The following is a 23,204-nucleotide window of genomic DNA, read 5'->3' as shown; positions in this document are numbered from 1 at the left end:
CACCTGGCATTTCAGTTGTTTGCAAAACTCCTTGTCCTCAATTTTTATTTTAAACTGTGATGTAGTTTGGCTGTATACTATCACCTAGTGGTTGCATTCTATTACTGAGTGAGGTTATTATGTACCTGCAATGTGTCTAGAGCTTTGGATTTTTTGCAGTGAGAGATACTGTATCAATACAAAATATTATCACAAGAGTCAAAATGATCTAGAACACGTGATGATTCAAAGGCTGTCCAGTGAAATGACATTTGGCTCAGTCTTCAACCACATGAGTAACATACTGAATGTTAAAGCAAAAAAGCTGTTAATATTCTGGGTGTTACATCTTATCTGCTTAATGAGTGAAACTTTTTTAGAAGTTAATTCTCTCTACAAGGATAGTGATTATTTCTGTTGCAGAGGCAGCTTTGATGAATCCACTACTAAGTTCTGTGTTGGGTGTGTGACAGAGGCTTTTGACTATCTACATCATATAGGAATTATCTACAGAGACCTGAAGCCAGAAAATTTAATTTTGGATGCTGAAGGATATATAAAACTGGTAAGATGTAATGTTATCCTTTTGAACCTGTTTCCTTGCAAGGAGATATAAATAGGCAGCATGTAATTATAGTACCAGGATCCTGGAGTTTAATATCCCTCACTCTTTAGAGGAAAAGAGGGCAAGTTACTGGTTGCACAGTAAGGAACAAAGGCATTGCAAAGACATTACAACCCCACCAACAAACTGGGGATTTGCAGCCTCCAAGAGCTCTCGCTGCAGCATCTACAGCAAAAGTAATTTCTCCCAGCAGCCAGTCTTAATATAAAGGCAAGAGCCACATTTCCCAGGTGTGGATTTACCTCTCTGTCCAGCCTCAAGCAATTGCAGGCTCTACATTGTTTCTGTAGTTAGGGAACACGGTGAAGAGCCCCTGGCTCGCTTGACTGTGACAGTGAAAACCAAAAAGAGAATACCCTTCAGAGAGCTTGAAACATCCATGCTGAGGACAGTGAGCAACCCGTCCTTCTCCATGGTCTGTAAGTCCTGGGTCCTCAAAGAAAGCATGGGTTGTTTTATCCAAAAGGAGACTCATTCAGGAAATTACCTGTGGCAGTAAATGGGACTGTTCTGTAACATTCAGTAATCCAGTGGAATTACTTCCTTCTCCTTCACAGTAATACTGTATGATTGTCTTAGCTGTAACGTTGGCAACTGTGAGATCTCCGCTTCCCAGTGCAAAGCACCTCTGCATTATGCAGCATATGTTGATTTTAAACAGGTTGATTTTGGATTTGCAAAGAAGATTGGATCAGGGCAGAAAACCTGGACATTTTGTGGAACCCCTGAGTATGTTGCCCCTGAAGTCATTTTGAGTAAAGGACATGACTTCAGTGTGGATTTTTGGTCCCTTGGGATTCTTGTGTATGAACTCCTTACTGGCAGGTAAGTGTCTCCTACTCCAAGTTCTTTTCTTGTGTGTTTTAAGTTATTTTTAAAACGGTTTGTCATTTTTCCCATCAATAAACAGGAATGACTTGCAAAATGATACTTCTTTTTGCTTCTTACCCATGCCTTATCTTCCCTTGTTTCAGAAATGTCACAGACAACCAAACTGTGGGCCATATTCTCAATTTTGGTTTATCCATCCAAGAAAAGGGCCAGGCACAGGCTATAGGTGGCTGGTGGAGAGTTGCTTTAGCTGATGATGGTGTTCCTGTTCTTTTCTCCTTTAGTGGGTGAAGGGGTGCAGTGGGGTGGGTGCACTGTAAGTGGGACCCGTTCCTTGCCCCTGCACACACTCCCGTGGTGACTCTTTGTGACTGCTCTACATTAGTACAACATGGAAGCTTCTCTGAGTCAGGCTGTGGCCAGAGCTTGTTTAGACCAACACATATGATCATGTATTTTCTCTGGTACCTACAGGCAACTTACCAGCTCCAAACCTTGCTAATACCTTAAACAGGCAAAAATGCAGGTTGTAAACCTAGGGAAGTAATGTTTTCCGTATTCTCAAATATTCACTTTGGTGAGAAATGGCCAAATCTGCTCTTACCTGCCATTCCATTTAACAGTCTTGCTTTCTTTTTCTAGTCCACCATTCTCTGGGGCTGATCAAATGATGACCTATAATTTGATTCTCAAAGGCATTGAAAAACTGGATTTTCCTAAAATAATAACAAGGCGGCCTGAGGATTTGATCCGCAAACTCTGCAGGTAAGTGGGGTAGTTTGTGGCAGAGCGTGGGAGTGGACAATTGAGCTATATAAGATCCACATTAGAGTGTTATATTTCTGACAACTCCACTGAACATCATTTTGCTTAACATTGATCCATTCTGATTATATCTGGTATGTCTGCATGCCCCTGGGTGTTTGTGACACCTCTTAGTCTTCAGAGGTATCATCCACAAACCCAGTCTCTGGGCTTTTTCCGTGGGATGTTATGGATTTTTCTGCAGTTTTCTGAATCACATCTTAGGGCAACATCATTTAGCTGAAGGCTCTGCAAGCAGTGAGCAACACCTGATTATTTCCCCTTATGTGGCCACATGTTGTCTGCAAGCTTCCTGCCTGTGTAACTGTTAATGCAAGCAGCCAGGAAGGCGTATGTGGTCCTATGTGGTTCTCTTTTCCAAAAATAAGAATATTTTCTGAATTCTTGCTTTTATTTCTTTTTTTTTCTTTTTTAAGGCAAAACCCTACAGAAAGATTAGGCAATCTGAGGAATGGAATTAATGACATCAAGAAGCACAGGTAAGTGAAGAGACACTTCTGCCAAAAAGAAAATATGGTTTTGGAGTTGAAAATAATTTTATTATGTTAGAACCCAGCTCAGTAAGCCCTTGAGGTTCCAGGCACTTCAAACTGTGTAATAGTGGTATCTCTATTGCTGTCACATCTACTTGCTCCTACAGCAGGCAACAGTATAAACATAAATCCTCAGGATGATCAGCTAGAAACATGGTATTGTTTACTGCTTTGTCATGGGTTGTTGGTGTGGAAGTTTAATTCAGGTCTCGGAGAAATCAATGCCATTTGTATGGGATTATGTGCCCTGTTAGACCCCCAGACTCTTTCATCTAAAACCAAGCAGTTGCGGTTTAAGAACAGTAGTTAAGAGCTCTAGAACAATATTAAGTTTTTGTCCTCTTTCTTCTAATGAAGAAACCCTCTTGTCTGCTCTTGAAATTTTTGGATCATTCTCTGTATAGTGTTTGTAGTAGCAGTGTATTTGCCTAGCATGTCTATATCATTTTTTTTTAATTGATGTCTCAGTTAACAGCAGTCTACCTCACTGGGCCAGTACTGTTACCTCTATTGATACTTGGTTAAAGATAACCATCTAATAATAGTTAAATACTTCCTCATACCTGGCATTGCCCAGCATTGGGAAGGACAACAGTCTTTGTACCACAATGTGCATTTTTTAGAGTAGATTTCTTTGCAAAATCCCTGCCTTTTTACTTGCTATCCACTGGTGGCATGATCTTTACCAGGGACCAGCTGCCCCAGCACACACCCGGTATTGTCTACACTGAAACCTGTGGTGCCACCTGAGCTACCCGGGTTAAAGCTCTCTGTGCGGTAAGCTTGCCCAAACAAAAATTGTGCTTCCAATTGCAATGTAGACGTATGTTGTGAGAGGCAGAGATAAAGAAAGGTGAAGGTTTATCTCATCTGTGTGCACTTCAGTGAAGAACAGCGTTACCCTGGCACTCTTTCATGCCAAATGTCTCTGAACTCTGGTGCATTTTATCTAACTTATTTGTTTTGCTCTGTGCCTGTCTCTCAACTCTACAGTCTTCAAAGGCCACCTTCCTTACTTTGTTTTTACATTTCTCTGTTATAGAGCTATTTCTGAGTGGTATTATCACTGTTTTACACTATTCCTGCAAAATAATTCACATGTGGAGATGTCAAGAGATGAAAAATAGTTTTTTGTTTCATTCTGTGATCATTTTGCCAGTATCAATGGGAATCATACTTTTGAGTTCAGTCTTCAGTGGATTAGACATTTCCTGCTTTTTCTTTTTCTCTGAGTTATTCCTAAGGCCTGTGGTTTGTGATTGGGAAAAGAAGCACTTTGACAGTTCTGTTTGAAGCCTCTTCTCATGTTGCTAAAAGAGGTGGAATTCCCAGGGGGGCACACGTCTGTGCGTGGCTGCGCTTGCGCACGTGCGGCCACATACATGTACCCGTGTGCGCTGACCCGGCTGTCGCTTCTGCGCTTCCGTACAGAGGAGCTGCAACGTACCCGATGGCCCTGAAGCGCCCCTTGCTACCACTCCCTTGCCTGGCAATGCCAGTTCTCAAGTGTCCCTGTTCTAACAACTGTGTTGTCACGTGGAATGAAGTTCCCGTGATAAAATGTTTTATAGCCCTTGTTTTCGTGGTTTTAAGCTGTTAATAATATAGTGCTTCTAACAGAAAATAGTCTCTCTCTCTCTCTCTCTTTCATTTCTTTTTAATTAGGTGGTTGAATGGTTTTAACTGGGATGGTCTGAAAGTGAGGAAATTAACATCACCTTTAAAAAGAGAGGTATTGGGCTTCGGCTTTCAATATCATAATGCTTTACTGTTGCAAAGGTGCTTGGCTACAAAGAAAGAACTGATGGCAAGTGCAAAAATGCCCAAAGAAGCACTTGCGTTTTTATAGCTCGCCATTTTCAGTGGAAGCTGAAGGAAGAAAAGAGAGACCAGCAAGTGATAGATAACTTAAATTCCATTAAATAGTGGAAATATTATTCTGTCTGTGTGCTTAGCATTAGATTTTCACCACCATTAAAATAAATGGTGTTTGGTGAGAGATGAGTAGTGAAATGCTGTATTTTCTTGGGCAATGGGCACATTATTAAGATGCACTGTTCACTGACTGTGCAGAGTACGAGTTCCTGTATTCTCATGATATTGAATTACAGCACAGCCTTGAATAAGCTTCCTGTTTTAAACAGCCCATTTCTCTCTGCCCTAAAATAATAAAAGATTGAGGGTGGAGAATTTGAAACTCTCTTAATGATAACAAATAATAATTCTGAAGTCTTCTCTGAGTAGCTACTCCATGATTGTAGATGCAGTCTTACATGAATTTGAATCAAAACTGTATTCATTGTGGCCCGGTTTTCTTACCAACTTTTGTGGGCTTTGGATGAGATCTAGCATTGGTAATGTCTGGAGAGTGTTTTTCTATAAGGAAACTAGTATCTTTGTTCTGTTGTCAAGCTAACTATTGGAGTTTTATCTTTTAAAGAGTGATGAAACGCATCCGTTGAAAGAGGTCATCCATACCATGTTAGCTTTTCATTCCTCCACTGGCAGCAATAAAATGTGATGCATGATTAATGGAGAGTATTTTCAAAAGTTACCTTCTGAAACAACCTTTTGTTTGTGTTTTAAATGTCCTAGCTGTCTGGACCCACTGATTACAGCTACTTTGACTGCTATCCACCTGAAGAAGGAACCCCTCCGGATGAACTTTCAGGCTGGGACAAGGATTTCTGAGAATTTTTCTTCCAGGACATTTATAGAGAATCATAGGCATCAGTTCTAAACCTGTTCACTTGTTTCTTGAGTAAAATTAAAGTACACAAGGTTTTGTGACAAACTTGATGTTCCCTGAAGAATAGGAGGCAATACAGCAAGCAGAACTTGCTTGGATAATGCACCAAATTCTGTGTGCATCTTTTGTAACAAGGGCATCCATTCAGTCAGCAGATGCGACCTGAATATTTTTTAATACAAAATGCTTCTATGAATGTGTTCTGATACTATGGATTGGATGTATAGTTTTGCCATTGGAAGTATCACTAGCTAAAATTTTGCTATTAGCAAGGTTTCCATATTTCTTTATTTTGAATGAAGAAGATAAATACTAAAAGACATTAACTTTGGGGCATTTGTCAACAGCTGACACTACAGGCATTTATTTTTGCATTTCATTATGTCTACTGTGTGTTTTGCTTTTTCCAGTAGTAGCCAGTGTGGCATCAATCCAGCAGCATGCAGAAAAGAGACTTTTTCTAAAAGACTGATTTGATTTGGTGCTGCAGCTCAAAGGGCATCACTGTGGAAACAGTCTGTCAGTCTAGTTTTGCACCAGATTGAGTGTGTGAGACAGACTATAATGGGTCAAATGAAAATCCAGTAAGAAACAAATTATATACATTATAGAAGTTGCCTTGAGAAGCAGACTATGGTATGCATGTCCCTAACTGCTTCTAAGAGCTATGTCCATTTTATAATGCTTTGCTTTTATATAGTGGAAAGATAAAATAGATTGACAAAAGGCATTTGCCTTGCAGGAAAAAAATATGTAAGTATAGAATCCTATTTTTTTTCCTTTAAATATATTTTCAGAATGTTTTCATTGATATATTGGCAGAAATTTTTGTGCTGAAGTCCTAGATCTGTTCACATCAGTAGTAAAAATCCCACCCATTTCAATGTCCCACTTTCTGTCACTGACCCTGCTTTGAGCAGGAGGTTGGACTAGAGACCTCCCAACGTCCCTTCCAACTTAGCGATTCTCTGATTAAGAAAAAGAAATTTTAACTGTAAGCCATTTATATAATTAAAATATATCGCAACACATTTTCCCATCCAATTTTATCTATGCCTGATTTTTGCCACTTGAACCCTTAAACTGTTGGAATAAGGGAAACAGTTTGAAACACTGAGTGGATAATAAATGCCGTTGTATGTTGTATGTTCATGGTTTAAACAGAAAAACTCTGTTGCTCTCTGTTATTAGCCCCAACTGCTATGGAAAACATTCCCGGTGGTCATGCTGGGCTCATGGGATCAATGCATCTGTAATGCCTGCTTGGATTTGAGCCTAGCTCCCATTGAGACAATTTCCAGTCTAAAAATCTTTTAGATGCTGAAACTGCCCAGGCACACTGCATTTCACGTGCTGGATGGGAAGCCTTCCGGGAAGCTTGTAATGTGTGCTCAGGGTTTGGATACCCACGCCTGCCGCGAGCCTGGTAAGGTGCTGGCCATGCCTCATCCCAGCTGGGCTAGGGATGGACTGCCTTAGGGAGTGGCTCTTTCCCCAGTTCTGGTGAGAGAAGGAACTTGATCCTTTGCTCGCTGAGGTCAGTGCCAAGCCTCACTTTGCCTTTAATGAGGCGGCCCTGGGCCCTCAGCCTGGACTCCCTTCATGAACAGCAAGGGAGGCCTGCTGCCTTTTTTTCTTTTTTTTTTTTTTTTTTTGAATTTGCTCCGCACTGAAATAACCTGTGTTTGATAAGCCTCTGAATATGCTGCAGTAAAACATTATTTTGATGCAGTTCCTGGCAGAAGACTGACAAAATGTTCCCGTAAGATCATTATAAGGATCAAGGTAAAGATATTCTTTAACTATTTTGATACAGTCTATGGGCTAATTGATTTGTTTCATGTTTATAGTTATTTTTCACTGCTGAGTGGTCATCACTTTGACTGCAAATCGATTTAAATTTTTGACTTTTAAAATTTTGTATGACATTCAGTCCAATAAAGGCAGTAGAAGATTTTCCATTGAATTGAATGACAACTGGATTGAGCCCTTTGAGGAAGACACTTGCAAGTTTTGCTGGTTTTGTTTCCCTGCCTGGTTGTAAACTCTTTTGGAAACTTGCAGCCAGTAAAGCCTGTGTAAAATGATGATAACCGTACACAGTGAAGAGGGTGGAGCAGAGGCTGGAAGCTGGGGCTTTAGATGTTTTAGGCACTTGCAGCTAATACTATTTAGCAATACCAAAGAATAGAGTTTCTCTTCAGGATTTAGACAAGCACTACACATTGTATATGTGTGTGTGTCTGTTTCTCTCTCATAAACATTTTTATTACAGTCAAGTTACATAGTCAAGTTATGAAACCCAAGTTTTATAAAATGTTTTTGAATGTACTTTTCCATTTTATTTACAGATACTTTTCTCAAGTATATATTTTGGGCTGGGTGTTGTTTTTTAAGTGCAGAAATAGCAGTATGATGCATTTAGTGCAGTTAGCATTTAGGTCTGTGCAGCTGTAGGGTATGTTTTCTTTTCAGAACAATCATATACCTTGCTTAACTTGCAGTGTGTGCAAATAAAGTAAGTTTACAGTGCAATGGGCAGTGCATTCACTTTTTACAAGGGCATGCCATCCAGCAGTCCAGATTTGGACTGTTCAGCAGGCCCTGAATTGTACTTCTTGTCCACATGATTCAGAAGAGACTGAGACAGAAAAGGCTATCCTGGGGATAGAGCCACTGATGTTATTTCTTGCAGCATGTACCCCACTCAGACTGTGCTTTCCCCAGTGGGTGTTGAGAAAATGAATGCATAAGAAGCTATAATGATTGAGGTGGCAAATCTTTCTGTATTTATGTGGAGGACCCATGTACATCTGATTCATTTTCTTTCTGGCCTCTATGCGAATGACTGAGTTGAAGATTTCCAGAAATTGAAGCAGATGCTGATATAATACAGCCCAAACATTCCTTGAACGAACCCAAACTGTCTTTAATATAGATATACTTTAGACATCAACTCAGACCCAGTGGAGTTATGCTGTTGTAAAACAAGTGGGAAAATAAGCGATTCAGGCCGAAGTGGTTTCACAGTGCAGGAAATGGTGCAAGATTTGAATGGGGCGGTTAGGACAATGATCAGACTATGCTTATTGTTGCATTTTCTAATTTAAGGTCAATATGAAAAAGATTCTGACATTGGCATCCTGTGGACATGTTAGTTAACTGTCTGTGCAAGTTCTCTCCTCAATACTCATATCTGCTGTTCTGCCATTCTTGTCTTGTTGGCTTTGCTTTTATTCTGTGGCTCCCTGAGAAACCCAACACTAGCTCTGCCTTTTTTGCTCTACTTCCGCCACTAGAGAACGTGCCTCAGGAGGCAGGAGGGCTGGCGATTCTTCCTGAGGACAGAGCCAAGGAGTGGTCAGCCTGCGCTCGGTGGACAGAAGCGCCTTTCCCGAACTCTTGCAGCAGACCGGAGATGTAGGTAAGCAGTTAGGAGAGAGGCCCAGGCAGGAGCAGCAGCAGCAGCAGAGAGAAAGAGGAAATTCCCAGGTGTATGCTACCTCCATTCAGTTTTTAGTGTGAGTGATGAAATTTTGCATGGAGAAGGGGAAGTTGGCCACCCAGTGTGGCACAGCTCTGCTCCCCTAAATTGACATACTGTTGAGCTACTGCCCTAACTTGGTTGAGATTCTGGCAAAGAGCTTGGGACACTTCATCTTAAGTACCACCAGGGTTCCTGCATGCTCTCACAATATGTTGTGTCATCACAGACGATGATGGCTTTCATCAGAGCAGCTGCTGAGTCACATCCCACTTTCTTCCCTGCAACATCACAGTTACCCTGTTTCAGCCCTTGGCCTCTTCTCAGCTTGTTTGTCATTCATTTATCAGCGCCAATACTGCTCTTGGCCCTGGCAGGCAGGGAGGTGGCACCTCTGCTAGAGACGGTGCTCGCCCCATGTCCACCTGAAGGAAAGTTTGATTTCCGAAAGATTACTAGTGAGCAGCTCCATGTTCGGGCACTCGTACATGTAAACATGCTTTCCTGTTGTTTTGTGTAGCGGTGGCTAGATCACAGCTAAGGGAACGTTCTGGAGTTCGATTTGACCAGGAGCTTGAAGGCTCTTTGCTAATAAATAAGTAACATCCCTCTAAGAGGCAGGGATCAAAACCCAAGGTAAGCCTGGGGTGCTCTTTGAGCGGCTCCCCGAGCTGCACAAGAGGAAAGTGCATGTGTAAAGCTCAGGCTCAAGTACAAATCCTCAAGGCATTGAGTACCTCTTTATTTGAAGAGCAGAAGATCGGTCGAGAAAGGGGGGAAGGACTGGTGGGATCACCGTGCCCGAGGCAGACGCTCGTTCAGGCTGATGTCGTGAGCGCTAGCACCCAGAATCGTGGACAGTCGCAGCTGGTCTTCCTTGAACCTTACGTGTGCAAGCTGCTTGGCGGATAGGACCAGCCGGGAATGCTCGAGCAGTCAAAAGCATCTGCTCCCCTCGGGAGTCAGTCCCCTCCCCTGTCTTCCTCTTGTAACCAGGGGCTAGAGGTGATGCCTGGTTCTGTACATGGCACGCAAAATCATGTGGCTCAGAATGAATTACGGTTTCTGAGTAAGTTGCCTTGCACAGCAGCTGCAAGAAGGGTGGGTAATTATTTTCTTCAGAACCCATGATTCGTTGCTTGCCATACTAATATTAGACTGCTGTCGCTGCTGCTATTTTGGGGGTAGCCGCAAGACATCAGCAAGATTGACCTGAGTCCTGAAGTGCATCCTTTTGCAGAACTCACAAGTGTTCGATTATGGCAACTTCTGATATACTGTGACTGATTGTTAGTTGGTAGGAGTTGGTAAAATGCTGCTGAAATAAGGTGAAATCCTGCTGCACGGAAGTCGAGGTTAAACTCGAGCTGACCTCCATTAGCCAGTATTTCACTGATGCACAGCAGCTGAGAACTGGCAAATGTCATTTTAAAGCTTGTCTGATGCACTTGCTGAGCCAGAAGCCATTACGCTTACTGAGCTGCAGGCTAGCAACGCCAAGAGACAGAATGAATATTCCAATTAAATTATTGGGCTAATAGCGGGAGGCACAGCAGCTTGATAATCTAGTTACTCACTAGGGAAGGAAAGTCCATCCCCAGGTAGATTGTCTCACGCACTGTCTGGCTAAACAGAAAACATTCAAGAGAAAGCAAGCCGTGTTCCACCACTTGTGCCAGGCACTGTGCGCAGACTGAGCGGAGCTGTGCACAGTCCCGACCTTCTGCCCAAGGGCCCAGCGGCTCCAACTCCCTGCCAGGACGCAGGACGCCGGGGCCTGTGCCCCCTCGCCTTGCGGGAAGCTGGGTCCCTCGGCCGGTTTCCTGGGGATGGGCTGCCCTTCTCCTAGGGAGCAGCGTCGTTGCAGTGTGGTGACTCTGCAGCCTCCTGTGGGGAGTTTGAAAGTTGCCAGGTACTTTCTGTTCCGCACTGCCTTTGGGAGGATGTAGGCTTTTGCTGCTCTGTAAAGGGAATACGTCGTAACCCTAACACAAGGCGATGTGGGGAGCAATCCAGCCCTGAATGAAGTATTGCTGAGCAGCAATACTACCCTTCTGCTGAGGACAAGGGGGTGTCCACCTCGAGAGCATTTAGCCTTGTACTGGACATCGAAAATACTGCAAGGGAAGTGATCTTGGCGAGAAAGTGTTACTCAGCGCCAGCCACTTCACCCTGAAGAAAGAAATGGGAAGTGTGGTCATGTAGCCAAGGTTGCCTTGTAAAGCTGTTTGAATTCTCTTTTGTGACAAGTTCTCTGCAAAGGGAAGATTCGATTTGGTTAGCTCTGTTGTTTGAGTTTGCTTTTTTTTTCTTTTACTAGCAGCCATTGTCACGCTTAATTGTATAAGGAATGTATTTATCTTTACAGCTATTACAGCAGAGAACTCTCAGAAACCAGCACCTGCTTTTGCTCGCAGGGCCTGCTGCCCCCGGTCGTCCAAGCCTGCCTCCGGCTTAGCCTGTGGCAACCTCCGAGTGTCCTAGCGATAGCAGGCCAAGGAGCGGGCCGACGGCGAGAAGGTGACAAGGTGAGCCCTGCAACCCAGGCAGCCTGGTGTACGTCGGCTTGGGACTGTCTGTAAAGTCACGACAGGAGCTCACACAGCTCAGCCCCACAGAGACAGGCTGTTTTCATTACCAAGACACCCGGCAGCACAGCAGTCTCCTGAGTCCTGGGCAGTGAACAGCTCTTTGTTGTCTGCAACTGTCTTTCATTTCAGTCAGAAGAAAAGCATAGGGTTTTTTCTTCCCATTTGTCAGTCTGTTTGACTTGCACGTACATTGTCTGGCTTTTCATTAATCATTTTTTGGTTGTTCATTGTAAGACTACAGCTGTCCTAGGTGACACCTCTTCTTTCCTTGGGCTAAAAGACAGAGAACCATTTCAACAAATCCTGCCAGTTTTTGGTCTCATTATGCAACACATTACAGGGTCCTGCTGGCTTAACTGGGAAATGTAGGAAAGGGCTTTCCCCTGTGGTACACACTAGCTGTTATCAAAGAGCCAGAAGTGTGGGAGAAGTGTGGACAACATTTTTTTATGCATTTCTGTACGTCTTGTCATTTTTGCTCAGCCATATTTGAGAGTTGTGTTTCAGAGAAGAATCAGATTCTGTCCTGAAAATATAGAGTTAAAAGGTCTGGTTACATTGCAATTTTTCTTCAAGGCCTCTTGTTGTAGGTGCAGGAGATTCTTAAGTAAGTGCGTGGCTTCTTTAGAAAGTTCTGCTCCTCTCAGCTATAAAGCTGTGTCTTAAAGGGTTTTGCAGCCCAGGATGATCTAATTTGTCGAAGGAGTAACAGCGACATAGTTGACGAATGTAATTAATACAGTCATGTAAAGGACAAGGGGGAAGCCTGTGGGAGAGCAGAATTTGCAACCAAGGAGTTGCAGCATTCAAGGCAGGGAATTTGGAGTCAAATTCTCTCCAAAAGGAAATACTGTGGCTGTGCTGTTTCCACTGCAGGGCTGGCCAAGCAATCGGGAGCAAGGAAAGAGTCTCGGTTTAGAGCAAGGAGTATCCGGAATTGGATCTGCTTGGAGGAGCAAGTCTCCCTCAGCTCGGATGGTGCCTTTCCTCTTTTCAGCGCGGGCACTGCTTCCTTCAGCGCAGAGCGCTCTGTGGAGCCGCCAGAGCTCAGGATCTGCAGGGTGATGGCATCGAGCACCACGGCCCTGCCCCACGGGCGGGTGTCCCCGCTGTCCCCCCGCCGCCCCTTCCCGCGCGACTGCAGCCACCCGGGCGCCGAGGTCGCTGCGCAGCGCGCAGGCGGCGCTGCCGCCCCGACGGCCGCCAGGCGGCGCCGCCGCGCCGGGGCCCCGCGCCCGCCCCGCCCGGCCCCGCTGCGGCGGCGGCGGCGGCGGCTGCTGCTGGTGCTGCGGGCGGCGGCGGCGGCGGCGGCCTCGGGCCCGGCGCGGTGAGTGCGGGGAGCCCCTGCCCCCCTTCCTCCCGGCCCCCGGCCCCGGCGCGGCGGGGGGAGCCCTGGGGGCGGCGGCGGCCGGGCCGGAGCCCTCCCTGGGGGAGACCGGCAGGAGCAGGGCTCGGAGCCGGGGCGCCGGGGGAGGCCGACGCGGAAGGCAGCGTGCGGTGAGTGCCCGAAGCGGCGCCCGAGCAGCGCCGAGACGCGCCCCGTCCCCGGGCCGGCCGTGCCCAGCACACGGGGGCTGCGGGGAGCTGTCGCTGCCGGCGGGGCCCCGCGGGAACCGAAGGGTCCCCGAAGCGCTGGGAGCAGGGGGGCCCTGCGAGGGAGCAGGGTGCTGCACCGCGCAGGTGGTGGCAGGGAGGGCTGCGCCTGGGGGCACCTGGCAGGGGCCGAGACAGGGCAGAGGCAGCAGCAGGCTGGGGCTGAGGAGCCCGTGCCCGGCTGCTGGTGAGGAAAAAGCCTTTTGGGCTTGTGGCACCTGGCTTTTGTGGTGTGCACGGGGCAGTTTGAGGGACAGGGGACGGCGGGTGTCGGTGCGTGGGTGCCGCTGGGCTCCCTGGCACTAAATGCAGCCGGGGTGCGCGCCCACGCGGAGCAGCGTCTCCCTTCGCTGAGGCTGTGCCCGGGCTCAGGCCGAGCCCCGCGGGGCAGCTCTGCCTGGGGAGGCTGCGGGCAGGGCCACGGTTTCTGTGCCCACAGCCCCAGCGCTGAGTGTGGGGGGGCCGTGGGGCACCCAGCGGGGTGGGCACGGCCGAGCCGGGTGCCACCGTGTCCCTGCGTGGGGCCAGCGCTGGTCTGTCTGCATGGCCGGGGAGCGCCAGGCCGGGCTGCCGGGGCCATGCAGAGCTGCCACAGCGTCACACGCTGAAGCCCTCGTGGGGCAGGTTTGTGCCTCACGTTGCGCAGGACGGGTCGCTGTGAAGGGAGGTCAGGAAAGCTCCGGTGAGCAGCACTGCCCGGGAGCTGCTGCTGGCGCTGCCAGCGCCCACCCCAACCTGCGCCCGGTCAGTGTTGGTGCTGGAGCTGCGCTGGGCTGAGACTGGGCTGGGGAAGGGCCCCATCACGGGGCCTGGGGTTGCTCCTTGTGCTGCTGGGCCTCTCCTGAAAGATCCTTCAGGTTTTTTTGTTTTTTGTTAGCTCGGTTTTTTGCTTTTTTACTTTTACAGGGACAGAGGAGCCCCAGCAGTGCCATCAGAGACAGCCGGTGCAAGTGCCCCAGCGTCGCCCCAGCACTGGATCTCTGACACTGCCGCCTGCGTGCAGAGCCTGGGACAGCGTGTCCAGCAGGAGGGGCTGCGTCCCTGCCCCTCTCACCTGCACGGGGACGTTGGGGCCTCGGAGGCGCTTCCTGGGGAGCCCGGGGGCATTTTCCCCTGCTGCCTTCTCCCTAAATCGCCTGCAGGGCTTGTGTCACTGCTGAGGAACAGCTCCAGCCTCACTGCCTGCCTCTGTGTCACGTCCAGGGGTGCCGACACCGCATGATGGCCTCGCACCTCCTTTCTGCGCTGGGAAAGGGAACCAGCAGAGCCGCGATGCAGAGAGACAACGTGAGGTTTAGTTCGTCCCTGGCAGAAGGCGCCCGGCTCCCTGCTCCCAGCAGCACGACTCCACTCGCCTCCCTCCTGCCCTGCGCGCGGTCCCGCTCCTGGCTGGGGACGACCTGCCTGCGCCCACCTGGCTCTCAGCCTCCGCAGAAACCCTGCTGGGATGGGAGTACAGCGCCGGCTCGGGACAGCTCAGCTCCAGCTCGGGCTCCTCACAGCAATCTTGGGGACTGACAAGGTCGTAAATCAATCACTGTCACAACTTGCGTATTAATATCATCTTTAATATTGCACACACATTGCACAGTTAGTTTATGAACAGTGTCCACACATTGAATAAATATTCCGAGTCTTGTACAAAGGGTGAATAAACAGTGGAACTGGAAGACGGTGTCTGCTTGTGTTTCCTCCCCCAAAAGCGCCTTTCGCGCCAGAAACTATCTCAGACGCCAAGTTCGGCCTGGTGCATGCCAGCCTCCCTGCCGTCGGGGCGCACGTGGATGGACCCCCACCTCTGGTGAGGGTCCACATGCCCTGCCCACCTCCCTCCCACCACCCAGCCCAGCCCCTTCCCACCCCTCTCGCCCTCCCACCACCCACAAAAAGGGCCCCCTTGGCCTCTGGTTCTGGGGTTGAAAACGGATGACTTAGTCTCTGTTTTCAAACCCCAAAAATGCAGGCCTCGGCCTCTGGTTTTGAGCACAAAAACACAGGACTTAGCCTCCCTTTCTGAGCTCTGAAACCAGTCCATTGAACCTGTTCTTGAGCAGCAGAAACGCAGGACTTAGCCTCCATTTTTGAGCCCCAAAAAAAAGGACCTAGTCTCCTCTTCTGAACCCCCCCATTCAGCTGACTTAGACTCCGGTTTTGAATCCCCAAAACACAGGACTTAGCCTCTGCTTCCGAGCACTGAAAACACCTGACTCCAGCTTTTCTTCAGGGCTCACAAGCAGAGGCTGCCTATTTACCCATCCCTGCACCCCCAGTGTGATGTTGGGGGGGGGGGAAAGGAGAGCCCACCCAGAGCCCTGTGCCTCCTTCGGGCCCCACACGCAGTGTCAGGGAGTGCTTGGGAACTGGGGTGGGGGGCAAGCCTCACCGTGGGCTCAGCCCTGTTGCGTGGGGCACAACAAGGAAAGGGTCTCTCACTGCACTCTGGCCCTTTCGGCTTTATTTCCCTTCAGCTATCGCTGACTTTCCCCCCACACATACCCACAACCCCCCCGAAAAGCCCGGGGCAGCCGATGCTTCACCCCCTCTGCAAGCTGTACCCAGGACACCCCGTCAGCACCACCCGGCCAGGCAGAAGTTTTGATCCCCCCTCTCACAGTGCTGGGCAGGAGGAGGCTGCTGCCACCTCCAACCATCCGGCTGCCCTGAGACCGAGGCTGCAGGCTGGTGCGGAGACGGGGCTGCCGCCAGCCTCTTGCTCAAGTTGCTGACACACCAGGGCCAGCAGGTCCCCTCGGGGGGGCAGAATGCCAACAGCACCGCGTGGCAACTGCGCAGGCTGCTCGCCAGAACCCCACTCTGGGCTCAGGGGAGCTTCCAAGGACACTGCCAGCTTCTGCCCACGAGGCTGCAATGCCCAGCAGCCACAAGCCAGTGGCAGCAACACAAGTTACCCATCTCTGCAGCCAGGCCAAAAACTATCATCAGGACTGGGGGCAGATGGGGGACTCGGCTCTGCTCTGCCCACCCCAGCCTCGACAAAACCCCAGCTGCGCTAAGGCCGGGCCCTGCCCACAACCCCCCAGCTACACCAGGCAGCAGCAACACCACAGGCCATCCAGGCTCAGCTCCCCGCTCTGACCTTCAGATAACAACCCAAAGCAGACAGCTACAGGAAATCGGCCTTGTTCTTTCCTCACCACTTTCCTTCTGGCCTCCAGCGCTGGGCTCTGCAACGAGACGCTTAGCTGGCCAGGCGGCCGCTCCCACCACACCTGAGCACCCCCCCGGGCCTCACTGGCACAGGGTGAGGCTCTTCTCGGCAGAAGGAAGGAAGGAAGGAAGGATCCCCTGCATCCCAGAAGACGTTTGGGGACAGAGCAGATGCGCTGCACCACCTGCTGCCACCAGCAGACCAGTGCTAAGGGCCGAGCTGACCCAAACCGGGAGGGAAGAGCCTGCGCTGTGGGCTGCTAACCCAGAGGCCTCCTGCCCAGCCCGAAAGGAAGACGGAGGGGGGTTAACGCGCGCAGGGCGGCCCCTCGCCCCCCCCCCCCCCCCGCGCCGCTGCCCCGCGCTGCCCACGTCCCCGCGGGGCCCGGCCGCGGCTGCTCACCCCGCGGCGGGGGAAGCTGCTCCCGACGCCCCGGGAGCCCCGCACACAAGCGGGAAGCCCCGGCACCGCCGCCGCACCCGGGCAGAAGCCCCCGGCGGCGCGGGGCAGCGCCACCCCGCCGCCGCACCGCGCTCGCTCCCCGGCCGCGGGCAGAAGCCGCTGCCGCCCCGGCGAGACGCCGCTCCCGGCCGCTCGCCCCGCCGCGCCGCGCTTCCTGCGCTCCCCGCTCCGCGCTCGCCGGCCCCTTCCCGCGGCTCGCGGCGACCGGCCGGGAGCAGCCGGCCGCCCCCTCCCGCGGCCTCTTCCCGGGCCGCAGACGGCGAGCAGCCCGCAGCCCCGGGCCCCCGGAAGGGGCAGCCGCCCCCCGCCGCCGCCGCCTTTTCCCGGCGGGCCGGGCCCGCCCCGCCCCGCCCCGCCCCGCTGGGACCCGCCCGGGGCGGCGCAGCACGGCCCGGCCCGGCACGGCACGGCACGGCACGGCGGCCCCGGCCCCGGCCCCGGCCCCGGGGAGAAAACCAGAGCAGCTGGTTTTGAAAATCGGAAAATCAGAGTGCAAGGGTCAAACTTACACCTGCTGCATCATCACGGATGCCAGGGGCTGGGTCACTTGAACTCCCTGCCTCATTCACTCAAGCAGAAAGTCCTCGTCAGGGGAAAGACCTAGTCAAATGAAAGGCACTTATGCTATCTAGAGGAAATACCACATTGAAAAGTCAATTTTCCTCCGATCTCCTCTTTGCCAAAACTTCCCATAGAAACATAGTTCACACACAGTACAGCTATTATCTGTCTGGCCTCAAAATAATGACAAACAAAAATCATGCCCCTGCATTTGATATAATACAACATTTGGTCCCTGGCAGCTGAACCGTGAGCACAGCCACAGTGCTTTAACTATCAGTGGCTTCAGGGCCTATTTTCAGCTCTTTTATTCCTCTTCACATCTTTGAAAACAGCAAATTGCCCAAATGGGCAATGGCAAGATTTGCAGCTTGGTGTTCATTTACGAGCTTTTAGCAAAACTGCTACAAACAGACTGCTAATCAGCACCAGCGAATTATCACCAGGCCGTGCTGAGACACATTCGGCCAAGCACCAGGGAGTCCCCAGGCTGCCGGTCTCCTCAAGGCGCGTGCTCTGCCCTGAGGGGCTGGTCACACCAGCAGTGCTCCACCAAAACCCATGGGCTAAAGGGGCAGATGCACAGACAGCAGCAAGAAAGCTAGTGGAAGCGAGACAACCTGACAGCAGGTGCTTTGGCCAGCTCAGACATTTCAACAACCGGGGGGCAACCCAAAAAAGAAAAAAAGAAAAGAAAAGAAAATAGCAGCCCTTTGCAAGGAGCTTAATTCTGTTACTGCGAGCACTCCAAGCTGGACGCTTTCGGCAGCAGGGGAGTCCCTTATGCCCAACACCACGAAGCCTGCAACGGGGCAGCGAGGCACACTGAACTCTTCGTCCTGTGCTCTTCGTGTCTTTTGAGCTCAGCACAGGGGTGAACATCAGCTGCCTGACAGCCCAGCTATGGGGATTTTGCTCTAGTGCTTCTCACTAACCGGTCCCCATCAAGCTCTCACTTCTCCTCACATCTGACCACAAAAGCTCTCCAGCCATGCGGCTTCAACTGCCAAAGGTTTACCCAAGACGAAGAACATACACTTTCCCCTTTCCAAGACAGTTTCTCGTTTCCAACAATTTGTTTCCATGAGCCGCAAGGCACTGGAGGAGATTTCTTATACCGCCACATGTTGAACAGATTGCCCAAGCAATAGGCTGTATGACAAAGGTAGGAGGGATTTCCCCCCCCCCACACACACACACACAATCGTTTTACTTTTACATGTTTGAAATTTCCTGCATCTCCAGCAAACCAGACATGAATTTCGCAAAAGCTCTGTGCAAAGCGCACTTCTGAATGCTATTTATAAACTGGCCTTGTGTTCAAAGAAAAAATGATTTTCCTTCCAAACTTTTGATCCTTTCTATAACAGAAAGAAATCCTCTACATTAGCAGACCTCTGAACTGTCCCTTGTCCTAAGCTCAGGTCTAATTCTACAACGCCTATGGCTGTAACTTTCACCAAATTTAATGGGAGCAAAAACAGCGCTGAAGTTCATGGGGTTTTTTTAGAGTGCCCAGACCTGTCTTCTTAGTGAAGCGATGACTACCCATGCTTCCAACAAACACTTGCTTCAATCAACCGTGAAAACACGTGCTTTGAAAGCAAACAGCAATAGGGATTCCTTAATTCACACTTTGAGAAAACCTGGCACATGCCATTCAAGGACACCTCCCTGGTAGCCGCGCACAGGGAAACACAGACTGTGAAATGCCTTCTTTGCAACAACTCGATCCCACCCTTTTCCACCCCAGTCATCTCCTTCCAAGACTGGATGACTTTCACGTGACAGGGCCTATACGTCTGCAGATTCAAAGCTGGGACACATGGGGTGATGTTCAGCTAATAAAATCTGCACAAAAGGACACGTACAGCCATTGCACATCAGGGAGTTACCGCTCTTACTTATTTGCTTGGTCAAGTCAGAGAATAATTTGGATTGGTATCACCGTGCCTTCTTGTCAGGAAACAGGAGCATTTTCCCCAGTGGTTTCCATACACAAAACACTCCCCTCTGGAAAATACAGGCTTTGCAGGGTCCTGCATGTGAGCAAAGAGATGTCACTGCTCTTCGTGGCTCCCTAAGTCCCCTTTTCAGGGAACACAAAGAAACCCTCGGGAACCCACTGCTACCGAGTCCTCTCCTTGTTTTCATTCCCAGAATCCCGACAGGTCATGATGGGACAAAAATGATTACATGATCCCAGGAGGTGCTCTCAGAGGAAGATGCAACATAAAGCTTGTTGCAGAGCTGGCCACAGTCAGCGTGGTCCCGGGAGGTGCCAAATGGTCCCGGACTTATTGAGCCCGGGTACACAGGGCACAGACAGCCATTTCACCACTTTGTGAGGGTGTAACACCATAAAATACAACAGCATTCCCCAGACTCAAAAAGCAAATGACACCATTCATTAATTTGTCTTACAGGAGCCTCCCACAGGCCCTCAGCCACTCGCAGGCTCACTTCTGCTCAGAGCTTTGTAAACAGGCCTTAAGTCGTTCAAGAGAGATGTCTCTTCCCAAAGACCCTTGCAGTCTACGCAGACAGGACAGAGCAAGGCCAGAGGGGACAAAGGCAATGGCAGAAAAATTGAGGGATTTGGCCACAGCTATCCAGCAGGGCAGTGACAACCCAGCTGTAGCACCCACTGCCAGGTCCCCTTCAGGGTCCCCCTATCACACAGGGCACATCCCACCCCTCTCTTGGGCAAGACATTGGTCTGTACTCTTGCCTGGAGATTGCCTCAAGGCAGCAGTTGTTCTGAGCGCAGCAGGTACCCAGAGAGGTACTCTGCTCTTCCTTCTGTTACCCTTTGCCAGAAGAATCCTCCCCTGCTGCCTTGTAGCAAAGGCAGCTTCTCATCCCGCTGTTTTTATTCAATCTCCGATTTTAATCTTTCACTAAAAAGATCACTGGGCAAAGTTCACCACAATTTATTGCTCGTCTTTGTAATTAATCGACAGACTGAATGACATTAGAGCATCCTGAGCAATCGGTTTCTATGGATATGATAACAAAAGTTCATGGCATACGAGAAGGGGGCTGCACAAGAGGCAATGGAATCGCTTCTGAACCTTCAAAGAGAAACCAGGCACTCGAAAATAAGAGATGTTTATTCACCACCTTCTCCCAAAACAATCAATTAGCATTTGAACACTGCCTTTTTTAGTGTCAGTTCATGCCTCAGGCTAGCTTCTACTTGGCCAGCACTCTTTAGCCCCCAACACTTTTACTGCATGGCAACTTTCTCTCCCCGAGGCCCCAGGTCCCACCACCCTCACTCACATCGACTGACATAGGAGGGACACTGCAGGCAGGGCCAGTGCAAGATCCAGGAAACCAATGAACTGCAGCAGTGCTCGGTCGGACACATGTTATTTTGCTGACCGGGCCCACTCTTCAGCTTTGTTCAGCACTGTGAGGGCCAACACCAAACTTCTGAATTGCCTGCTCCTTGCCCATCTCCAGGCGAAATGCAGCATCAGCCTAAAGCCAGTTGCTACTCACTCATATACGGACTGTAAATGGCGGCAGCCTGCATAAAGCAATAAAGGGCACAAAACCACACACGAGGCAATGGAGACCAATCACAATATATGGCATTCCATTCCAATTGAAGAAAAAACTTTCTTCAGGAGGAGGGTGACTGAACACTGGAACAGGCTGCCCAATGAGGCTGTAGAGTCTCCACCCTTAAAAATATTCTAAAGCTGACTTGACATGCTCATGAGCCTGCTTGGAGCAGGGAGGCTGCACTAGGGCATCTCTAGAGACCCCTTCCAACCTCAACTATTCTGCGATTCTGTCATCCTCTGCTGGTATGTTAAAGAGCTGCTGTTTAAGCCATACAGAAGCAGAACTGGAGAAGGCTGCAGAGTTTCTTCAGTTTATGAGATGACAAACCTGACTGCACCGGGCAGGCTCTTGCACCGTTTGCTGTGGTGACTGGCACACAGAGCCAGAAGAAAGGGATCAAAACAAAGGATGCTGGGCTGTCTTCCACAAGGATTGTTCACTTGCCACATCAGCTTGCTTTCCTCTTGCCCAGCTCAGCTCCTTCCAGTTAGCAAAACTGAATCTTGCTTATAACCATACACTGCTTGCCTTTCTCCGGGGCATCACAGCCCTGGGTTAGCTCCAAAGAAAAACGGTAGGAAGCGATAGAGGAACGTGAGCTACAAGTGCTTTGTTTGACCCATGAGGACACACAGTCAGCTATCTGTGTCCTACAGGAGGTCACACAAACAGACAAAGCACAAAGCAGCAGCACTTTTTCACTGGAAATTTCCAGGTATGGGGGGGGAAATGTCAGTTTCTTAATTCAACAAATTTGAGAGCATCTCTTAAAACACTGTAGGTGGAAGAGTACTTCAGACTGTAAATAGATCTTATCTTTCTCTATTTCTCTTTGACTTTTTTAAAAAAATATACACACATGCACATGCATGCACACACCCATGTAGATCCATGCATAGATGCCTACAGGGAGAGCAAGTTAGTAGCCAGCCTCCTTAGCTGAAACACATCAGGACTGCTGAACGCAGCAAGAACAACAACCATTCATTAAACGCAGACTACAAGTCCAGCAATCCAAGCTGAGGAAAGCACCAAACAAGAGGGAGGAGACGTTGACTTGCAATACTAGACCAAGCCGAGTGACTACAGAAAGTACTTGCAGGTCATACATGTTTATTCCAGTGTCATCTGTTCAATAGGTTGCTAATATAAAAGTAGTTCTTGTCTTACTATTGCTTCCTGATAGGCACCACACAGGCAAGCATGGGACTCAGCATGGTGCAGCCCACAGAAGAGAGCTTGGCTGTGGGGTGCTCCCCAAGAGTTTAGGAACCTCGGGTGCGCCATGGCCAGAGTCACCACACTGTGCGGTTGCCGTAGCCCTCCGCTGACCCCAGAAGCGCTGAGTGAACTTAGCCAGCAAAAGAGAAGTGACACTGCAGACTCACACCCTAAGCACCTAGGTACTGTGGAACTTTTGCACCGAGTTATTTGGTGAACATCCCTACTGGTATCTGTTGACCACCCTATTGACCATCTTGTTATCGGCTGAGGCCACCGGTTCTCTTGTGTAACCATGGTCTGGCACTGTTGGTTTGGATAATGAACTAAGCCCAGGAAGGATAAAAAGCGAGTGAGCCACCTACCTCTGGTGGGGACTCAGACTCATCGTCAGCTGGCCTGCAAACCCAACCACCCACCTATCAGCGGGGATGCCCCCGAAACCAACTGTCAGGGAGAACCTGAAACATCTTGGCAGGGCTCATGCCTTGTGAGAATAATCCACATCAACTACTCTATACACCGGAGCAGTGACACATAAGGACAAGGAACAGGCAAGAACGGTCATTGTACTGTGCATCCATGGCTTAACCACAGAACTCTCATGTGTGTATTCTGTTTTTAGCTCTGTTTTATTTCTAGCTTTACTACTCTTTCTAGCTTTGCTATACTTGTAGATCGTCTGGTGTTAATTGTGTTATAGGTAAATGCGACAAATTGACAACCACTCGGGCCGGGTTGCATAAATTCCAATTTATAAAATAATTGAGCAAGTCACAAGTAAGCAAAACAGCGCTGGGCGGCTGGGGGGGAGTCTCCTGCTCCACCAACGGCGCGCACAACCCCCCCCTCACAGTCTCCTTATATGCGATTCCAGTTCTGGGTATACGGGGCACCTCCTGTAACTTCTGCGGTTGCGCCGGCTGTTGCTAGGGGGTCTTCTTCAGCCCTCTGGTGGTCGTGGGGATGAAGGCTGGAGTCTTCCTCTGCATTGTGTGCCATATT

The 23,204-nt window shown here is 49.5% G+C and overlaps 1 protein-coding gene and 1 long non-coding RNA gene across 2 annotated transcripts in view; both read left to right on the top strand.

Moving 5' to 3' along the window:
- Positions 1–6,602, top strand: part of PRKG2 (protein kinase cGMP-dependent 2) — a 32,790-nt gene extending 26,188 nt beyond the window's left edge. Inside the window, exons 13-18 of the mRNA XM_013950570.2 lie at positions 403–544; positions 1,266–1,429; positions 2,078–2,200; positions 2,677–2,739; positions 4,459–4,525; positions 5,389–6,602. Of these exons, the coding sequence (XP_013806024.1) occupies positions 403–544; positions 1,266–1,429; positions 2,078–2,200; positions 2,677–2,739; positions 4,459–4,525; positions 5,389–5,484 (655 nt within the window). The 3' untranslated portion in view covers positions 5,485–6,602. The remainder of the gene's footprint in view (positions 1–402; positions 545–1,265; positions 1,430–2,077; positions 2,201–2,676; positions 2,740–4,458; positions 4,526–5,388) is intronic.
- Positions 6,603–12,876: 6,274 nt separating this feature from the next.
- On the top strand, positions 12,877–14,880 carry LOC136992174 (uncharacterized). Its single transcript, XR_010884238.1, has 2 exons — positions 12,877–12,944; positions 14,117–14,880. It is a non-coding gene; the product is annotated as an uncharacterized lncRNA (long non-coding RNA).
- The last annotated feature ends 8,324 nt before the right edge of the window (positions 14,881–23,204 follow it).

Source organism: Apteryx mantelli, chromosome 5, assembly GCF_036417845.1.
Source record: "Apteryx mantelli isolate bAptMan1 chromosome 5, bAptMan1.hap1, whole genome shotgun sequence".
In the NCBI taxonomy this organism is placed as follows: Eukaryota; Metazoa; Chordata; class Aves; order Apterygiformes; family Apterygidae; genus Apteryx; species Apteryx mantelli.
Note: the sequence above shows the minus strand (reverse complement) of the source record. Positions and strands in the feature narration are given on the sequence as shown.